Genomic DNA, 20,229 nt, shown 5'->3' with positions numbered 1-20,229 from the left:
TCTTTTCTTTGTCTGTTACAAAAGCAAAACACTTATTTTTTTAGATATTCATATGTCTGTATTAAGAGCAAAGCAGAAATGAGGTCAAATTCCTGGTGCATGTGCACAAACTAGGAAATAAAACAGATTTTCAAAGCCAAAATATGCATCACTTACAGTTTCAGTCATGATTATAAAATGATCCACATTATAAAATTATACAAGCTTTATTTTAAGGAACCACAGGCTTTACATCAATCCACTTTTCTCACTTCCGATACCAATGTCTCAAGTTTTTGATGCAGAAAAACATTGAATTGACTTTAAAAAACAAACAAAAAAACAGACATAAATAACTCTGCACCAGTAAAGCACATTTAAATACAACAAAAGTTTCACAAGCTTATAAAAACACAACTTTAATTTGTTCAGTCAGTACAATTAGGAGCTTAACAGTCAATGTAATATAAACTGAAACTGACAATCAGTTGACTACCTTGGTCAAAGATGTAAAAACTAAATCAACTTCTTTCAAAAGGTTCAGAAAGTGAAATTATGAATTCCAAATATAAAATAAATAATAAAGCATGACATTGCTCTTGAGTGCAAATCATAGAATTAGACTGAATAGATTTTAAATTTGCACTGAACGTAACATGCAGTTTTTGGACATGGACAGAAAACACACACATCTTCTAACCAGGAGCCAACAATGCGAACTACCACTGCGAACTACCACTCTACCAAACTCCACATATTAACAGAGTCTGTGCTCAGATTTATTTGAGTGACTTTTTTGAAAAAATATACCTTTTACTTTTGCTTGAGTAATTTTATTATGAAGTATCTCTACTCTTACTTGAGTAAAATTTCTATATTTTCTACCCACTGATGAAGAACAAACATGTTTTAACCAAAACCTCACTAGAGACAGATACACACCTGCAGTTTTTGTTTAAAGTTTTTTAAGTTTTTTATTGAAAGAAACTGATTTGATTTGATTTTTGTTTTGTTTTTTGTTATATGAATTATTGTCATTTTAGTCATTAAAAAGTACCAAAATTTCCACTTAATTCTATATTTTGGTCCATTTGATGATGTAATTTTTAAATATTAAATGATAATTTGGTCAGTCACTCAGTAGACTTTTTACCCAATAGTTTTTCCCTCTTGTATGACTACTTTTTACTTTTACTTGGGTAAAAATATGTTGAAGTATTTTTAGGTATTCTGCATATTAATCAAAGGTAAGTTTCAGTTGCAATAAACATTTTTTATGTGATTTGAATGTCAAACACCTTGTTATCTGCGTACAGCCATAATCCTAAACAATCAGGAGAGAATCTCTTTCGGTTACAGTTTAACTAACTCTCCGTCATCGTTGCCAGGAGCAGTGCTTCAGTGTGGCATCTGCTTTATTTTATTGTCTTGTTTGATTTTTATCAGAGTATTTTTGATTCCTCACATGTATTTGTTGCTCTCAAACACATCACAGTCAACCTCTCACCTACAAGACCTGCTGTTCTTTTTTAATTCAAAATAACCTTGTAGAGCCACAGGTTGGGCCAAAACAAACTCTTTTCTCATCCAAATGACGTCCAGAGGCCTTAAATGTCTGCAGACGTACATGAAGGCTCAAAAACAGGTCTAAACTGAGCGTAAAATTCAAAAATTAACACTTAAAGGTCAATTAGCTTAGCATAACAAACACGCTGATAAAAATGTTTCTCTGTGGCATCTGAAAGGTCACAAATAAAATGTTTTCCTTTCTAACTTGTATGAGTTGCTTTACACATTAATGATACTTTAAAAACATGCAACAATTTAACATTATAAAATCTTACTGTTCAAATGTCAAAAGTGTTATAACATTTTTATCTTTAAACAAAATGACAAAAATAATACAAAAACACATCAATTCTGACATGAAGGTCATTTTTAGCCAGTTCCTGAGTAAAAACATGTAATTAAAGTAGTTTCACACACACACACAAAATGTTAAATGCTAAAGCCAATATGCAATATTTTTTGTAAAAATGATTGATGTTTTGCTTTGTTTGTTATAAGAAAGTCCAATCAACTTCCAGGTTGAGTTGCTGTGCATCACCACAGGCTACGACGTCACCATTATGAGACCAGCTTAATTCACAGAGAAAGACGCTGGTTTTTATCTATTCACCAAAGTTTTTCAAACTGCTAGCGAGTTGGTTCTGAATCCAGACAGGTCAACCATGTGGACATCCAGATTGCGCCAAACGTCCAACAACCTTTGAACCTCAGAGTTGCCTCCCCTTACAGACAGCCGCTGCGTGAGCGCAGGCTGACAGTCTGGACCGGACCCAACTGGAGAGATGCCTTCCTCTTCCACGTTTCTAGAGATTAGGATGTGCCGGACCAATTCCTCTGAATTCCTCTGTGTTTATTTTGCAATCTTTAAAGATTAGTTCAGTATTTAGAGAATCTAAATTATGCGCCAAAAAGTCCCCAAGTTCACTTTCCAGAGATAAAAAAAACAATTTGATGAAGTAAAAGCTTTGATCAGTTAAAGATAGTCTAACCGATCAAGTTCAGTTACATGAAATAGTGTGTTTTTGTGTTTGTTTCTACTATTTTTAACTTAATCAATCATTAAATATTTTAATTTGATAACTAATAGGTTTGATATTAATTCTTTTTAGTGATTAGGTACGTTGCAATTATTCGATTTACATTTGAAGTATAGTGATTATAAGAAGAAAATATGCTAAGATTTGAGGCAATTAAAATAATAAATTTTATATAAATTTTGGGAGGTGCCTCAAAGATTAGCTTTTTTTTATGAATGCATGTTTGCAGATATTGTAATTTAATTAGTCATAGGCCAGTAAGATTTTAGGATTTTTATGAATATATACAACAATCAAGTATTTGAAAATTATGACACTATAATAATTTTTGGGGGAACAACAAGGAATTATTGACCAATGGATGCATTAAACCTACCACCATTAGTTCTTTATATAAAGAACTATTAATATACTGTCATTTGCATTAGTGAAATATTTATTTCTTTAGTGGATAGGGTATCTGAACAGTTTCTATCCTTGTAAATCCAGCCCTGATTGGACTGATATAAGTTTTGTTATAACTAAAAAGCCAATCTTTTCCTACAGCTATTGACCCACCGTTAACGAGGTTTATTAGTTCACTACATGTTGACGATCCATTTCCATTTCTCCACATATTTAGGTGACCAGACGGGTTGACAAGATGTGACACAAAGTGTAGATTTTATTAACCACCATCAGACCGCCTCCTGGGAAGCTCATGCAGGGCGCGCTCAAAACCTGCCTCCTGCGTCTCCTGTTGACAAGACAACAGACTCACAGTCCACGCTCTCATGGCAACAGATTGGTTTCCCTATCCGACCAATCAGAAGCTGCATACTTGAAGAGAAATCCCTGTTGTCTCTCCATTTGGGAGTGTAGGAGGAGAGGGGGTGGAATCACGTGTGGCGTGGTGCACAAAGCATCCTTCAGCAAAGTGCTGGACGTATGAGAAGGCTTGCACATGATGTAAAATTACAAAATTATGAATTAAAATAGCTTTTCAGTGGAAAAATAGCTCAAGCATGCTGCTATATACGCAGGACATCATGTTGGTTGCTATCAAGCTTGACTAATACTGATGTTAGTCAAGTATATTCCACAGTTTGCAAATGCAGTAGGGAAACATAAGTTCAAGTTTAACATTTAAGTTTTCAACCATAATGAAATTGATTATATTTGAAGGAAGCTGAGAAGCCTGAGAACATCATTATTCCTGTAAAGTGCTGTGGTGGCAGCATCATGTTGTCTTTGTGTTTTGCTTCAGGATGGACTGGTGCACTTCACAAAATAAATGGCATCATAAGGAAATAATGAAGCAAGATAAGCAATAAGTCAAACGGGAAGTTAAAGCTGGAGCTCTAAAGCCCGAAACATACCACCAACTTAGTAACATGTGCACAAAGCACAGGTTACTGTACACAGTACAGTAGAAAGTTTCAGGGCAGAGCTAAAAAAGTGTGCATACAAGCAGGACGACGTAAAAAATCCAACCAGTGCTGTCAGGAGAAATGGGCCAAACGTCCAGCAAACTGTTGTGAGCTTTCTAAGAAAACCTGAACTGTTTGTCCAAAGTTATTCAGCTTACAGGCAATTTAGTTTGTAAACTAGTCTAGTCATTCAGCAAACTGAAATAAATGAGCTATATAACGTGAGAGGGAGAACAAAGGATTCTTATACAGTGCATGTAAATATCTGGCTCAACTGCATTTGGACAAATATTCAAGGATCTCTCTGTACAAACAAAAACGTATCTGGATGTCACCATATGTTGCCCCCAAAAACTGTATAAATCATTAAGAATCAATGGTGGCTTGGGAGATTAAGTTATTAAAGCCGTGTAAACATCCTGCATCCTGTCACGCAACTGTGCACTGATAACCAGCTGGACGCTTTCAGTCTCTGTTAGCATGCTGGACGCAACATCCTTTTCCAAAATGGATTTAGTTTTACTCTTGGAAAACAAAAATTTATATTTCAGGAATAAATTCACAGACAGCAGTACAACTTTAAAAATGTGTTAAAGCTAATGCTAGTTAAGCACACTTATTATTAGATCAAGCTTAAGTTAACCGACTCTTTTATGTTTTGTTTTTATCAGTAATTTTACTGAACTGTTGCCTGCTACGCTGTCACATCGTCTTGAATTTCAAACATTTTTCTGAATTTTTTTAAACTGATGTTTAGCAAAATTATAATGATACAACAAACAAGGTCAATGAGTTTTAAAAGCAAGAATTTGATGCATAAGTTTGAAGTTCTTGTGTGTTTTTCTCTGATTCAATCAATTAATTATACATAAAGTCTCATATACATTGACACTTCCCTGATAGTATTGTGTTTTTTAAAGTGGGGTGTCACTATGGGCTGCCGCAGAAAGTTTAAGGGAAGATGAGAAAAAACACGCAAAAATAAAACATTTCTAATAAATTTTTATCATTATCATTTCATCAACTTACTGAAATGTTTTTTGCTCATTTTTCTCATTGGCTGATTACCAAATTTATCAAACTGCTTTCCTCAAGCCAGTGTAGGAAGCGCAATGTGACGAGTTTCTGACAAGAAAAACGGTTTAAGAAAAACCTTCCTGCTACAGATAAAACCAAAACGTTTATTTAAATATTGAGTTGGGAAAGGGTATCCCAGTCCAGAAGCTAACGCTATCCATGGTATGGAAAAGTTTGGGAACCTTTGGTGTCAATAATAAATATTGGCCACTTGCATTTTGTAGCCTTTACAAGGGAGCATTGAGGATATTTGACCACCGGTAGAGTTCATTTTATTGGTTTGTTTACTGGCATAGATGTTGCTTTTTTTACAGAAGACCGAAAGTTTAATGTCAGCCTGCTTTATCCATTATACACTAGTTCATGTGTGTGTCCATGGTGGAATAATGTTTCCAATATTCCAACATGGACAAGCCAAATGTCTTCAAAAAGGAAGGTTTGATGGTGAGACGAGACAAAGATGTTTGTTCATAGTGACAAGAAGAATGTTAGGAGGAGTCAAAGTGAACCAAGGAAACCATTGTCAAGCATTACTCAAATACAGAGGAGAACAAAAATGTTGGATTAAACAATAAAAAATTCAAATTATTCAAAGTTACCTCAATTTAACAGCTGTATGGTTGTTCCTAGAAGGCACATCTAAATTGGTTTTGGAATAAATACATTAATAAAAGTGAATATTAGGTCTTTGAAAAGTCCAGACATCATATGCAGTTAAAAATTGAAGAATTGTGCATAAAAGTTAGATTTGTGAAAGGCAAATCAACCAATTTAAATGATTCTGTGACAAAGAGTGGACCAATATCCAGACAGAAAGATGGCAGGAGGTTGTTGATGGATACAAAAACAGTGAGGTCATGGTGCAACTTGTTGAAAAAGACTGAACCAAATACTTGTCTGACTCTATATGTTTTCTATATAGAGCCTGTTAATTAGAAAAAAAATCTGAAATAAATACAAACTTGTTCGCTTTCCAAAATCCATAAAGTTTCATGTTGGGTAATAATTAAATCCTGGAAGCAGAACAGTTCAAAAAGCTAAAATTATTACTAATCTGACCATGATAAGTGGGTGGAAACTTCTGACCAGAGCTGTAACCCAAATCAAAAGAAGCATGGATGCAAGCTGTTCTTTCCATGACCTTTGACCTTAATTGTAACGGAGGCTGCTTTCTCAGTCATCTTATATGCTTTCAACACTTCATGTTTAATATCTGTGAAAAAAAAAAACATTGATATAGAATAAGATCAGGCAAAATAAAAAGACCAATATGATGAGCAATAATGACTGTGCAGAATTTCCCATGATGACTCTTCCTTTTTTTAAACTGTAAACCCATTACATTTTATTTTAAATGTGCCTCATAATCTGTGAGGAAGGTATCAGATAAAGTCCATGTATTGATCTCGTTGGAACAAGTGAAATGTGATGCTGGACATTTGTGCCTTTATGGTCACTGTTTGTCTGTCTGGACTCTGTTATATTTAACCACTCACGTCCCACTGAGCCTTTTCTAGGTCCTGGAGTTCCTGAACTGGGGGTGTGGACCAGATGGGGGAGGTGTGCACGCAGAGGCCCACATTAGGGCCGGTGTAACCTTTCCTCCAGATTCCCCGGCTCGTCTAAATGGCCTGCCCCACTTATATGACAAACAGACTGCTGTACTCAGTCCCAACTTCTTGTCATTCCTCTGAGCTAACTGGTTTTCCCCGTAGCTCCTCCCTCAACTGCTCGCTAACAGCTGGCACTGAAACCGTCCTCCATGCTAACTGAGGTCATGCTTATGTGAGTCATACCTGGGTATGGCCTTCCTTCGCATCCGGGCGCTGCCAGGGCCGGGAAAACACACCTACTGAACTCCCCCTTTTTGCTGCAGGCAAGCTGCTAACAAAACAACAGGTCAACAATAAGACAGACATAAGACGTAGTCGGGTTTCTCTCTGAAAAATAGCAAAAGCAGCACAAGTCCGCGCTCATAAAGTCCACACATGGGTTGTTGAGTTCTTTGTTACGGTCAGATACAGATGTTATTTTCTTTAGTTACACATGAAGAGTTCATTTTGGGTGATTAAAGATTCATTTTCCACCAGTTTGGCATTTTAAGGAACATTTGACCAGGGCCGGATTTACAGGCTTTTGGCTCCTGGGCTATAGCCAGTGCTGGTGTCCTATCCGTTACAGAAAAATGACTTTACTGATACAAATTACAATACATTAATAGGTAGTCCTCAATGAACTGGTACAAGGCAGGTTTAATATGTTCCCTGAGCATCCTAAAAAAAATTACAATATCTTCATAATTTTGGGTTGATATCAATAAACGATGCTGTTATGGCCGATAAACGATTTTTGCCAATATTGTATACATTATTTTTTAAATATTTATGACATTTCTTTGTTGGATTGATATCTATACGTTTAAAAAATGAGTAATATTGGCCGATACCAACATTAGTATCAATATATCATGCATATACCCTAATATTTTTGGATTTTGTTTGTCTCTAATTCATCTGATATAGGCCAATGAGTTTATACAGTATAGCATACAATGCTAAGCGTGTTCATAAAAAAAAAAGTCTTTGGGGCCCCAAAAATTAGGGAAATTGTGGTCCTGGGCTACTGCTGAAGTCTAACATATGACACGCTATGTTTATCCACATGCAGTTATTGGTGCTTATGTAGGTCGGCCATGTGATTTATGTTTCAAACATCCATAAACTCTCCAAGGACAAAAACTTTATAACCCAGAATTGGGCCCATAATAAAAATGATCTGACATTAGGCCATAAAAACCTCAAAATGCATTGTAACATCTACATAAAAGCTTTAATATTTTGGCATTATTTCACATACTTAAAAACAAGTAAATTACAGATAAAATAATAACATATGAATTGTGATCATGCAAAATCATGAAACAGAAAGGGTATATTGAAATAATAAATAGAGAAAAACATATGTATGAAAAATAGTATGCGATGCCATTTGTATATGTACCCATGATGAAGTGTGACATTGAACACTATATGTTATAGTTACACTAAAAGTACAGGACAGACTAATTTACACTAAAGAAATTATTAAAAGAAAGAAAAAGAACGAGAAACAAAACACTAATTATGTTTTTATGTTTTCTGCAATATCATGCAGAAAACATAACAGATGTGTGTCTGCTCTGTCTTCTCAAACCCTCAGTATATTTATCCCATTTTTATTCTAACAGAAATTTAAAACAACATAAAATATTATGACTTGTACAGTTTGTAACGTACATGCTTCAACAATATATCATATTTGGTGGTGCAATTAACTGCAAACCAGCTGATTTCCCGCTTTCCGCTGTTAGAGAGCTGCACAAACATCAAAACGAGTCAGAAACCCGCGCTTTGCTTGCTGTCAGTGTTGCGTTCAGGGGCAATTTGAAAGTTCAAGAATCTCTTTCATAACAACACTTTCAATAGAACTTTAGTAACAAGGGAAAGTGATGCTCAACTTATATGTGTTTAAAGTGATGCTCAACTTATATGTGTTTTAAATATTTAATTAAACAATTTGCGTGTATTTTAAAACATTTCTTATTTATTTATGTACTCATTTATTTTGTCATTTAGTTATTTGTCTGTTGTCAATTTTGACAAAATTGCTAAGGAAATGTTGGCAGCTGGTGGCCAAATACAGGTTAGGTTTGTTTGGATAATTTATTTTCCGCATTCCTTATCCTTATCTTCCTTTTTAAATAAAATAATTATTTCAAAACCTGTATTCTAAGTTAGTCAGGTAATGTTTGACTTGATAGTAAAAGTTGTTTTTCACCTTTACAAAGTGAAAAATCATTAAGGGTGCAAATACTTGTTCACAGCTCAGCTAAATTGATAAACTTCGCCTGACAACTAAACTGAATTCATTTCTAAATTTATTCCAACTATCCTCAAACGCAGCATAGACCGAGCCGACCTTTCGCCCACTTCAGCGACTGCCAGTTCACTGGGTTCACCCTGACACTGCTGACTCTGTGGCCACGCCCACCAACGGCCACGCACCCTATTTCCTCCAACCGTCCAGCGAGCACGCACTGTTCACGCGCTTTCTGCTCTCCCATTGGTCAGCGCGCCGCACTCGCCGTACGGCGATTGGCTGAGTGTTGCCACCCGTGAATACGTGTTGTGAGTTTTGTTTTTCTGTCCCTACCCATGTTTTACACACACAGCTCAGCTGAGAGGAAAAAAAGAGAGACGATCTGAAGTCCATCCTGGACCAGGCTGAAGCTCCCTTTGTTCCACACTGGCTTCAACAAAATTAACGGGACATTTTTTCTCTCTGTTTGCTTCAGAGGCGTCAGGAAATATTAATGACATGGACTTACAAGAGGTGAGTTGATTTTAAAAATCTTTGTTTATTTTGTTTTCCAAACAGTCACATAATGTTCTCTTGCTTACTCCCTGCTATAAAACCCTTGTCAGGAACTAATTTACACACATTGTCAAAGTTTTTAATGATATATTTTATACTGATCATAGTTGAACTATGTATTTATTTAAGGAACTTTTTTTCTGTCTTTAATACAAAATGTATTATTGTATAAATTTAAAAAATAAAAATAAAAAAAAATAGCCGGAAGGCAGTCTGATCAAAGTGGTTGGTGACTCAGTAAAATAATTTGTGTTTCTTGATAAATGATAAGACAAAGTTGTTTCATTGCCAAGACTACTTCCTGATGCGAACCGCTTTATGGGGATTTCACATGGCTGATCTGGCAGCACGTCACTGCTGGGTCTATATTTGGGAAGGGGAGGCGTTCTGGCTTCAATCCAGAGGGAGTGCATGCAGGGTTAGGGTGTAGTCACCAACAACCCCCCTCTCTCCCACAGTGGTAGCATCATCCAGTTTGGCCCGGGAAATTCAGCCATACTGAGCAGATACAGCTGCTGTATTTTACAGTACAAGACTCAGTTTCCTTTAGTCAGTCATAACTGATTAAACTCAACCACTACGGCATAATAGTGGGTTAAAAACACAGCTTTGTTTCTTTGTTCCTCCTAGGCTGTACATATGGATCAGTGCGGGCCGTGCCTGAAGAGAAGAAGGCACGACAACGAACAATTTGTCTCCAGTGGAACCAGCAGCTGTTCTTCTGCTTTGGAGTACACTGATCTGGAGGCGGCTGAAGCTCTGGTGTGTATGAGCTCCTGGGGTCAACCTGTGTTTCTCGGCGGCGGCGGCAGCAACAAGCTGAACCCCTGCAAGCCCCGGCCCCTCACTCCGGCTTCTGATTCCTGCGACTCCCTCCTGCCGCTGGAGCTCCAGGAGTCCCCACGGGACTTTGTGTCCCTCTCCTCTCTGGTAAGAGCTTGTCAAACAGTGCGATGCAAACCCATAGAATCACAGTTTATAGTTCAGCTGCGTCACTTATGCACCTGGATATTTTATGTGATACTTTCAGTGTGGTGAAAAAGTACGTAGTTCCTTGATTTTTGGTTTTTGTCATGCTTAGGCAACTTGAAAAACTACAAGAAACAGTTTACAAACACATATTTTATTTATGAAGTTCAAGAAAAAAACTTAAAATAGAGGTGGGCAATATGTACTTAAAGTTTTATTGCAATATTTTGTGGTACTATTTTGATATTGATAAAAGTGACAGTAAGAACTATTTATAACTTCTTTTTGAGGTAATTGTATGGCAATCAAAGACCCACAAACACAAATTAGTACTGTTGAAAAACCTTCCCATTTGTAATGCTCTTCTTCAGGACAGAAAAGTGTGATTTGTACTTTTCAAATGTATCGGTATTCATTGATACTCACATTTAACAAACAGTATAGAAACTGACAATAGTTTAGGTTTTTTTAAACATCATTAATGGGAATTTATTGTGAAAACCATAAATCAAAATTCTTATCATGATAAAAATGTATCACAATAAATGATAAACTATACAATAAATGGCCAGTCCTATTTTCAAACCATCCAGGGAAATTGTTCATGAAGTAAGAACTCTAGAAACACTTACATTGAATCTGCCTGACAACAGTAAATTGGCTACAAAGTCTCGGTTCTTTCCACATTTTGGGACTCCAGTTAATGATGGTGGTGGAAAAAAATACTATGCAGTGGTGAACCCTCCCAGGACTGGTCGACCTACCAAAATTACGACTCATCCAGGGTAGTACTCATGATTTAATAACAAAATTAAACCCATGGGAGAGTTCTAAGAACACCAAGTCTCTCTTACATTTTTGCAGAAAACCTCCTTTTTGGGAAAATATTCTGTGCAATGCCAGGTGGAAGGTGAAAACTAGATCTGTTGTTTAGAAAATCATCATGCATACTCTGGATTCACCACAAGGTATTGGTAGTATGTTGTCTTGGGCTGTTTTGTTGCTTCATGTCTGTGAAACTATAAATCCTCATCCAAACTTGGGTTAAGCAGCAAGAAAATGACCCAGCAAGTCCACGTCTGAGTGGTTAAAAAGAATAAAAATGAAGTTTTAGACTGGCCTAGTCAAAATCATCTCCTTTAATTGGCGTAGAATTAACTTAAATAGGGTCTTCAAACTCTAAACACATTTAGTTTGGCTATCTTTGTCTGATAATACAATTGATTTCATTGGACTGTGTTTCTGTAAAGAGTTTTTATAGCATTAATCCTTCCTCATTTCTTTCCAGTGTATGACACCTCCCCACAGCCCCAGCTTTGTTGAGATCTCTTCAAGCGGCACGGTCCAGTCTTCCCCGGCACCCACCGTGTCCACGGCATTCTCTGGACCTGAGCTCCATCAACCCAACCTGGCCCACACTCCTGAAAGGACCCTGTCCCTGCCTGCTCCGCCGCACCCCTGCAGAGCCATGGCGACCAGTGTCATCAGGCACACTGCGGACAGAGACCTGTGCCAGCAGCGCCACATTCCAGTCACCTCCATTTCACAGAAAACTGCGAGCACAGTGACTGCAACAGGAACAATAGTGTGCATGCAGCAGCAACAGGAATGCATCACAAACACACCTCCGTCTCCTCCTGCAGTAGCAACACAGCACCCTGTCAGTCCCTCTAAACCTTCCTTGGACATTGTCGCCACCTCCACTGTCTACACCCAACCACAAAACCCACCCACAGGCCCCCCAACCACCCTCTCTCCTACTTCAGTGACCAGTCCACAAATCATCTGCCAGATGTTCCCCATCTGCAGCCAATCGGGAATAATCTCAGCGTTCATCCCCAGTCCAGGTCAGACCTCCGGTACTGGAATTCGGACTGCCACAACACCCATCCTCCCCCATCCCGCTTCAGCCAACAGCCCCTCCCTCCAGCAGCCCCTTATTGTGGGCTCAGCAGTGCCACAGGCCACGGTAATGCTGGTCCTCCCTCATTCCTCGGTCCCCCAGGCCTCTCAGGGCCAACAGACTGTCATGACTCTGGGCAACACCAAACTGCTACCTCTAGCCCCAGCCCCCGTGTACATGCCGGCTGGGCCCTGCAGCAACACGGCAGCCACAAAAATGGACTTTTCTCGCAGGAGAAACTACATCTGCAGCTTTACAGGTTGCAGAAAAACTTACTTCAAGAGCTCACACCTCAAGGCTCATTTACGGACACACACAGGTGAGGCCCTTTCTTGATTGGTGGCTGGCACAAGCTGTGTTTCCATTACAAATGTGCGCAAAACTTTGTTGATATTCCAGCAAAGTTGAAAAAACACAATTTCTCAATTGTGGTTTTTCCATTAAATAAGAAATGCAATTGATATTACACGCAAATAAGTTTGTTCCCCCTATAAGTTGTTTAAAAATATACTAGGCCATCATCCTCCTGCCACTTCCTGTTGTCTTTTTCGTTTTTTCCGCCAGTAGTAACATCTGGTTATTGATCTCATGACTAGTGTGATGTGAAAAAAAGTGTCTCCTTTTATTTTTGATACAGTCAAAACACCACCTAATTCTAATGCTATTGGCTTTTTTCAATTAAGCAAGTTTATTTTTAGAATTCCAATTTGCGCAATTTTATTGTTCATGGAAACATAGCTTGTGTGTCCGGGTATTTCATAGAGAAACACGATTGAGATCATCATATGAGAATCGACGTGTTGAGTTTTGATGTCAACATCGTGACTCATTTGTTTTTCCTGTCTGTCCTTCTGTTTTCCTCCCGAAGGTGAGAAACCATTCAGCTGCAGCTGGGACGGGTGTGATAAGAGGTTCGCCCGCTCCGATGAGCTGTCCCGACACCGGCGCACGCACACGGGCGAGAAGAAATTTGTCTGTCCGGTATGCGATCGGCGATTCATGCGCAGCGACCACCTGACCAAACATGCTCGCCGTCACATGACCACAAAGAAGATCCCCACCTGGCAGGCGGATGTTCGCAATCTAAGCAAAATGGCTGCAGACAAAACTCCTCCCCCTAAAGCTGCCATTGGCACGCTGAGCATGCTAGTACCTGCCAGCTCCAAGTAGACACTGAACAAATGCCATCTTTCTCATTCTGTGCATACTTTGGTATGTGGATGCTCTCATTGGAAACAAGTAATGAAAACCAAGTAATATTTTGATTTCAAAGTATTAAATTGAATCATGAGCCATTCCGCCTTTTTGAGGTCAACAACAGGCGAGTTGACAAATTAGTTTGATATTCTTTCATGTCTAAGATTTCAAAAAAATCACTTGACCCATTTTTATAACCTAGTCCAGAAGGTACTGTTTCGTTTCCTCTTGTCTTTCTAGCCAGTTTAAGTGTTTTGTTATCAAATTAGCAAAATTAGGCCTAATTAGGCATAGCTCTGACCACTAGGTGGCAGAAAAGTGCTTCTAGTAAGATCCTCAGTATGTGTGAAATATGCATCAACTGGCATTAGTGGGATTGGAAATGGTTTGAGGCCAAAGCGCAAAAGTAATCTGCATGGAGTTAAGTTGTTTTTTTTTGTTACAAGTTAGCATTATTTCTCCCCACAGATATTTAGCTCCACATTTCACCAAAATGGCTAATCCAGAGAAACAGGATTACATGCTGATGAATGTCTAAAACATCTACTTCAACTGGCTGACCCGTACCATATATGGGCATTGATGTCACAGGATGAGGCACATACTCTAAAACACTCACCCTTACCATATATGGGCAGTGATGTCACATGGTGAATCATGTCAGAATATGAGACAAAGGTTTGTTTCAGATCATTTTTGACTACAAAATCGGGAAAATGGCTTTATTTCAATTGAATATTTTGTATTTTAAAAATACTTTTTAAAATTATTGCTGGTTTCTAATAAGAAAATCAATTTACCTAAAAAAAAATATGCATGGACCTTTCTCACTCCTGAGACACCAGAGGGACAAAGTGAGCAGCAAACATGGCTGCTTGCATTTTACCTAAAAAAGACTGAACATGCACTGGACTCTTCTTCTCTACTGCTCATTTTGTACATGGGTTTTCTCTAAAAGATAGTTTACTTTTTTTTATTATTGATAATTTGTATGCATCCTTGCCAAAGCTTTTGTATTGACTCAGTTGTTGACGTTTCATTTTGTCCACCTCTCCTACAAGACATTATCTTTGTCATAATACTGATGTCAGTGTGAATGTATCGAGTATAAAATGCATTTTTTTGTCTTATTTGAGGGGTAAAACATGACAAAAAGTGTACATTTTAAAGCTAATCATGAGTACTTTGATTCTACGTCAAATATATCTGCCCACCTAATTTTTCATATTATTTAATATCATGTTTGTAATAAAAAAAAACACCTAAATGAGCTGTATTGTTGTGTTATTTCTGAGTGGAAACGAGGCGTAGTCAGCAGTGTTTTCCAGCCGAATGATTCAGAAACAGACTGAGTGGTGTCAGCCCACATCCTCTGTGTGTCACTACCTCCTTCTTCACCACGGCCTTCTCTGGTCAGCTGAGCCTCACTCATGTTCTTCCAAATGAGCTTACTACCCCGTGGGTAGCTTCCTGTTGGCCTAAACTGATTTCTGTGCGAGTGTGTTATAAAAGCTCTGCAAGCAGTTCTGTCGGGAACATTGTGTTCTCCGGATTACCTCCGGGCCAGAATGGTTGAGTCAGAAGAGACTGGTGAGAAGTTTGCTTTTTATTAACCAATCTTTTGGGACTTTTTGGTTCAGTCTGGAGGAAAGAAGGAGATGAAGCTGTTATCTGAGTTTAAAACACTCAAATTTATTAAATTGAGACATTTTTTCACATTTTAGCCACACAAACCGGTAGAATTTAAACACTATCCTTTCATGAGACTTTATAATTATAAACGTGATGAAAAAAATATTAAGTATTGACAGATTTTTTTCTAATTTTCTTATGAATGCTATTATAAGCAACATACAATCATGCAATGTGGGATTTTTTTAACCCCTTGCTGTTTTGAGGAAAAGAAAAATGTATTTTTCTGGACCTTTAGGCATTCCGCATTGATTCTGATCAAAAAAGTAAATTTTAAGTAGTGCTTAATGAAAGAACCAAAAAGTAAGGAACACAGACTACTCAATTCATTTTAAAAGGCAGATGTAAGAGTTGGAAAAAAATAAATAAATGAATTAATTTCAACTAAATACACAAGCTGGTCAAATTTGATTCCGTTTTAATAAACACAGCTAAAATTATGCAAAAAGAAAGTTAAAAACACACCAAACAAACGTTCCCAGGGTCCCAGTAGGGATAAGATACAACAAAACTAGGATAGCTCCAGGTAAACGTCAGGTCTTCCTTAGTTTCCGTGTCTCTCACGCACATTTATCAGCAGTCGAACCACAACCATTAACAGCATCTTCCTCCAATCACACTCTTGGAAATATGGACCACTGGGGGCGCGACCAATCAGCGCTCTTCCCGGCAACCCCGCCCACCTGCCTCACTGACCGACTTACTTACTGGCCGAATGCCACAAGAAGTGTGATCCACAGCGACACCTGCTGCCCTGAGCAAGTCATCACTGTAGCTACAACCAAAAAAATTTAAGTGAAGACATGATTGATGAAAAGTATAATAATAACCGACCATTACAGTGAATTTGGTATTAATCTGATTAAACAACAGAAAAAAAACCACTCCCTTCCCCCCTTCAGTGGCCCTAAACCTCTTCCGTAATTAATGGACACATTTATAAAAAAAAATTCTAAGGCTTAATCTTTTGATTAACTGAAAAACAGCATATCTGAGCTGAATAAACGGGTTTAAAGAACTGGCTAGTGTAGCTTTTAAGATCTGCTTCAACTAAAAATGCCACGTGCAATATGGCGGCGACGTTGACGTACGACCCGGACGTTCTTTGCCCTCCCTTCGCCTCTGTGTTACCATGGTGACATCAACAACACTAACGCCCGCTTTCTAAGGACTTTTACTGGGTCTGAAACGACAGCAACTCGCTTTCATAGCTTGTGTCAGTTGATGTGTTTAAACTGAGGTAATTTTTTCAGAACATTTAAAGTTTATTTCAACTAGTCTGTTTCTCGAAATATTCAAAATGGACATCAGCGATAAACTCAAAGAGCTAAATTTGTCGTCGGAGGAGATGGGCAGATTTACCAAAGCCTTCAAAGACAGTAAATTTAGGGAGATGTTCTGCGAATACGTCCAAGAACTATCTGAACCTGAAAACAGGAAAAAGTACGAAGAGGAAATCCGACAGTTGGAGCAGGAGAGAGGAAACAGTGTGGATTTCATCCAGCCGACACCGTTCAGGGTGATCAGAACGACCGGAGCTGGAAAACAGAAATGCTTCATCAACATATGTGCCAATGATAAAATCCAAAAACCTGAAGTAAAGATTGGAGTATCAGATGATGGCCGCAGGGGGCAGTATTGGACTCTGCCTTACATTCTTTATCCTGGGAGGACAGAGAAAGACCCTAAAGGCAGCACATTCATGATCTATGATGTTATTTTCCACCCTGACACGCTGCACATGGCCTCTAAAAACAAACCATTCATGGATATGGTGAATGACACAGCAATTGATGGAGTCCAAAAAGCTTATAAAGTCAAGCTAGACAAAAACAACGTGAGAGAAATGAAGACGAAATACAAAGGTACCCCTCAGACATGTCTCATCCGAAGACCCATACCTGGAGTCAATGCCGAGAACCTCAGTTCTCCCTTGCCATTGTTAGAGGTTCCTGAGCCACGAATGAAGTCTGAAGAGTCGCCTACATTAACAAACGGCGGAGATGTTCAGCAACAAATCCAATCGCAGAACAAGCAGGAGCCAGAAAAGCCAAAATACAGAGTAAAATATCGATCTAAGGTTGATTTACAGGACTTCAGATGTTCTAGAGACTCCGTCCAGGGCCCCAGACCTAAGGAAATTGAGATTACTATTGATCTGCCTCTTCTGAAGTCAGTTAGAGACACAAACCTTGAAGTAATGGAGAAAACTCTGCTGCTAGAGTCCAAACAACCTGCCTACAGGCTACATCTGCCTTTAGCCTACCCTGTGGATGAAGACCAAGGAGAGGCCAAGTTCAACAAATACACAGGACAGCTCACCGTCACCCTGCCGGTCCGTCCACCTGATGAATCTCTTCATCAATCTGTGGGACCTTATCCTTTAGTGAGCGATCTTCAAGGAGAAGATGAAGTTGAAGAAGAGCAAGGGGAGAAAGAGATTTGTGAGAAGACCAAGCAAGAGGTTCAAAGAGGTGAGCAGAAAGAAATAAATCAGGTCGAAAATGGTGATGAAGAACAGAAAAGTGGAGAAGAGGAGGAAAAGTGTCAGGAAATAAAAAGAAAGCATGAAAAAGAGGAGGAAAAGCCAGGAACAGAGCTCCCAAACTGGGATTTGGACAAACAGCAACAGAGATTACAAGTGAGCAAGGAAAAGAATGATGAGGAAGGTGGACTAATGACGATGAATGAAAACCAGAACCAAGATTCTGAGGAAGGATCATCTCTGGATAAATATTACTATCAGAAAGGAGACGATCCAGAAGTTTATTCACAGGAAACTTCAGCTGCCTCTCCTGCAATGGAAAACCAGGATGCTTTAATGTCTGATGGACAGATTAGCTCCTCGGAAGAGGAAAAAGAAGCTAAACTGACCTCAAGTCTGGAGTCTACGGCTAAAACAACAACTTCAGAACTGCAGGAGGCAAAACCTGCACAGGAAAATATGCAGGTAGGAACCATTTTTGGTCAACAATTCTCAGACGTAGTGCCACACTGACATTTTAAAACACTGTCAGAACGTTTTCAGTTGGTTTGTAGTAGATGCTGCATTTTTGGTTGGAGCATAATGTTTAAGTTGGAAAAAATAAGTTAAAATAGGTTGGAAAACATGAAGAACTGTCACCAATTCTGTCTTTAAAAACCAATATGGCCACCTTCCATAGGAAAACTACTGCAACAAAAACAGTACATGCATGTCAGGCAGTCATTATCTCATCACTTTTACAAAATTCAGAAAAATACATTGTTATTAGCTAGCAATTAACCAGGCCACTAAACATATATAGCACTGTGAAAAATATATTTGCCCTCTTGCAGATTGTTTTTGATCATCAAATATCATACAAAGTATAGTTTTCATTTTTCATTAAGGGAGAAAAGTTACTATTTGAATCAAATTGAAATACTTTGGGGCAATTAATTTGCAAGAGAGTCTATAAAGTTTACACACTCACAAGAACTCAAAAAAAGATATATTTCCGAAATTATATCAGGACTCCAATTATGTAAAGTCAAGTTGGAGCAACAAAAAATAACGTTGACTTTGTTTCTCCTCTTCGTTTTCATGCATCAGACTGAAGAAGATGCTTCACTCCAGCAACTTCCACCCATCGAGGAATCCCAGATTTCTCCTGAAGTGTCTTTCCCACCAACTGAGGCCGCTCAGAACCACAGCAGAGACATTACTTCAGGGGAGAAAATGGAGTCTCACCAGGTGTTTGCCACAGACGCAGCAGAAAAAGGAAGAGAAACAGATGAAGATGACCTGCCAGCACATCAAGTTCTCCAAACATTGGAGCAAAGCAACAAGCCAGCAGCAGACGCAGCAGCCTGGCCACTGAGGGAGATCGGTGCTGATGGAAAAGAGACGCTGATCACTGATCACTCCACGTCTGCAGGTTTCAACTTCCAGAACAATTTTATTTACGAGCTGGACTGATAAGCTGTGTTTTTAAAAAGAATGACTTTTAATGTTTTTTTTTCCTACTATACTGTAGATGTTTTCAAAGATATGCAATTGTTCTGTGAGATTTTAATAGTTTTCTCCCAAAGTTAATAAATTAATACCAATCTAATAATACATATTCATAAGAAAACTGTGTCTGAATATGTAAATTCTAAATGTTATTATTCTGCGAATAATAATTACCTGATTATAAAAACAACTGGAACATGTGACGTATCAAAAATCCTAACTTGCACATTTTATCTGTACAAAATAATTTCTTATTTACCAAAGAAGCTCAAGCTTGGAACAAATCACTGCTACCATGCAGGTTAAGTGACTTTGGGTGAGCTTGTGTGATTATTTAAAAACTTTACATCACATCATATTCCTGTTGGTATCGGTGGAGGCAGCTGATCCTGATAAAGTTAGATATTTCATTTAAATAAAAAAATACTTTTTGAATCAGAGACAAATTAAATGTAAATCATGTTAAGCAATTTTTTTTACACAGGCTCTCCTGTAGAGGTCAGCATTTCCGCGGTTCTGAAGGAGCTTCTGACTTTGTTACAGTCTCATGAAGAGGATGCGCAGTGTTGTCTGCAATGTCCCTGATTTTATGAGCATTCGTTTATCAATAATCTCCAGATGTTCCAGTCGCCCCAAGGACAGAACCAAACAAACACACTGCTGTTCAGATAGATGGTTTTCAGATACACTCTAAGTTGGGATGCAGCTACCACTAAATGCAACTATGTCTTAATTGTTATACATGTATAGATTGTTAGTTTTGGTTTCTTGGGAGTTTTCTCTTTCTGCAGGTGTAGAGGCAGACTCCCACGGTGTGGATTTGGATTCTCTCTGCTTCTTTACGTTTTTTCCTCATTTATTTTTTCCATCTGTGTTAATTACATTTGAAATAAACCAAAAGCAATTTATAATAAAGTTCCATATGTGTCAAGTGAAGCGTCATGGGAAAAGCTGTAATGCTCCACTTGTGAAAGAAATCTATTGGACCTCACTTTGACACTCAAACAA

General features: G+C 38.3%; 2 protein-coding genes across 2 annotated transcripts; both read left to right on the top strand.

Annotated features, from left to right (window-relative positions):
* Positions 1-9,254: 9,254 nt before the first annotated feature.
* Positions 9,255-14,823, top strand: LOC103458867 (Krueppel-like factor 11). The gene is made up of 4 exons (XM_008399981.3): positions 9,255-9,442; positions 10,115-10,414; positions 11,742-12,675; positions 13,225-14,823. The coding sequence occupies exons 1-4, from the start codon at positions 9,428-9,430 to the stop codon at positions 13,524-13,526; spliced, it is 1,551 nt and encodes a 516-aa protein (XP_008398203.1). The 5' UTR covers positions 9,255-9,427; the 3' UTR covers positions 13,527-14,823.
* Positions 14,824-16,154: 1,331 nt separating this feature from the next.
* Positions 16,155-19,328, top strand: dnaaf2 (dynein axonemal assembly factor 2). The gene is made up of 2 exons (XM_008399982.3): positions 16,155-18,195; positions 18,820-19,328. The coding sequence occupies exons 1-2, from the start codon at positions 16,546-16,548 to the stop codon at positions 19,183-19,185; spliced, it is 2,016 nt and encodes a 671-aa protein (XP_008398204.1). The 5' UTR covers positions 16,155-16,545; the 3' UTR covers positions 19,186-19,328.
* The last annotated feature ends 901 nt before the right edge of the window (positions 19,329-20,229 follow it).

This window comes from Poecilia reticulata, chromosome 22 (assembly GCF_904066995.2).
Source record: "Poecilia reticulata chromosome 22, P_reticulata-male-v2, whole genome shotgun sequence".
Classification (NCBI taxonomy): domain Eukaryota; kingdom Metazoa; phylum Chordata; class Actinopteri; order Cyprinodontiformes; family Poeciliidae; genus Poecilia; species Poecilia reticulata.
The sequence above is the reverse complement of the archived record's forward strand: the minus strand, read 5'-3'. Positions and strand labels throughout refer to the sequence as shown.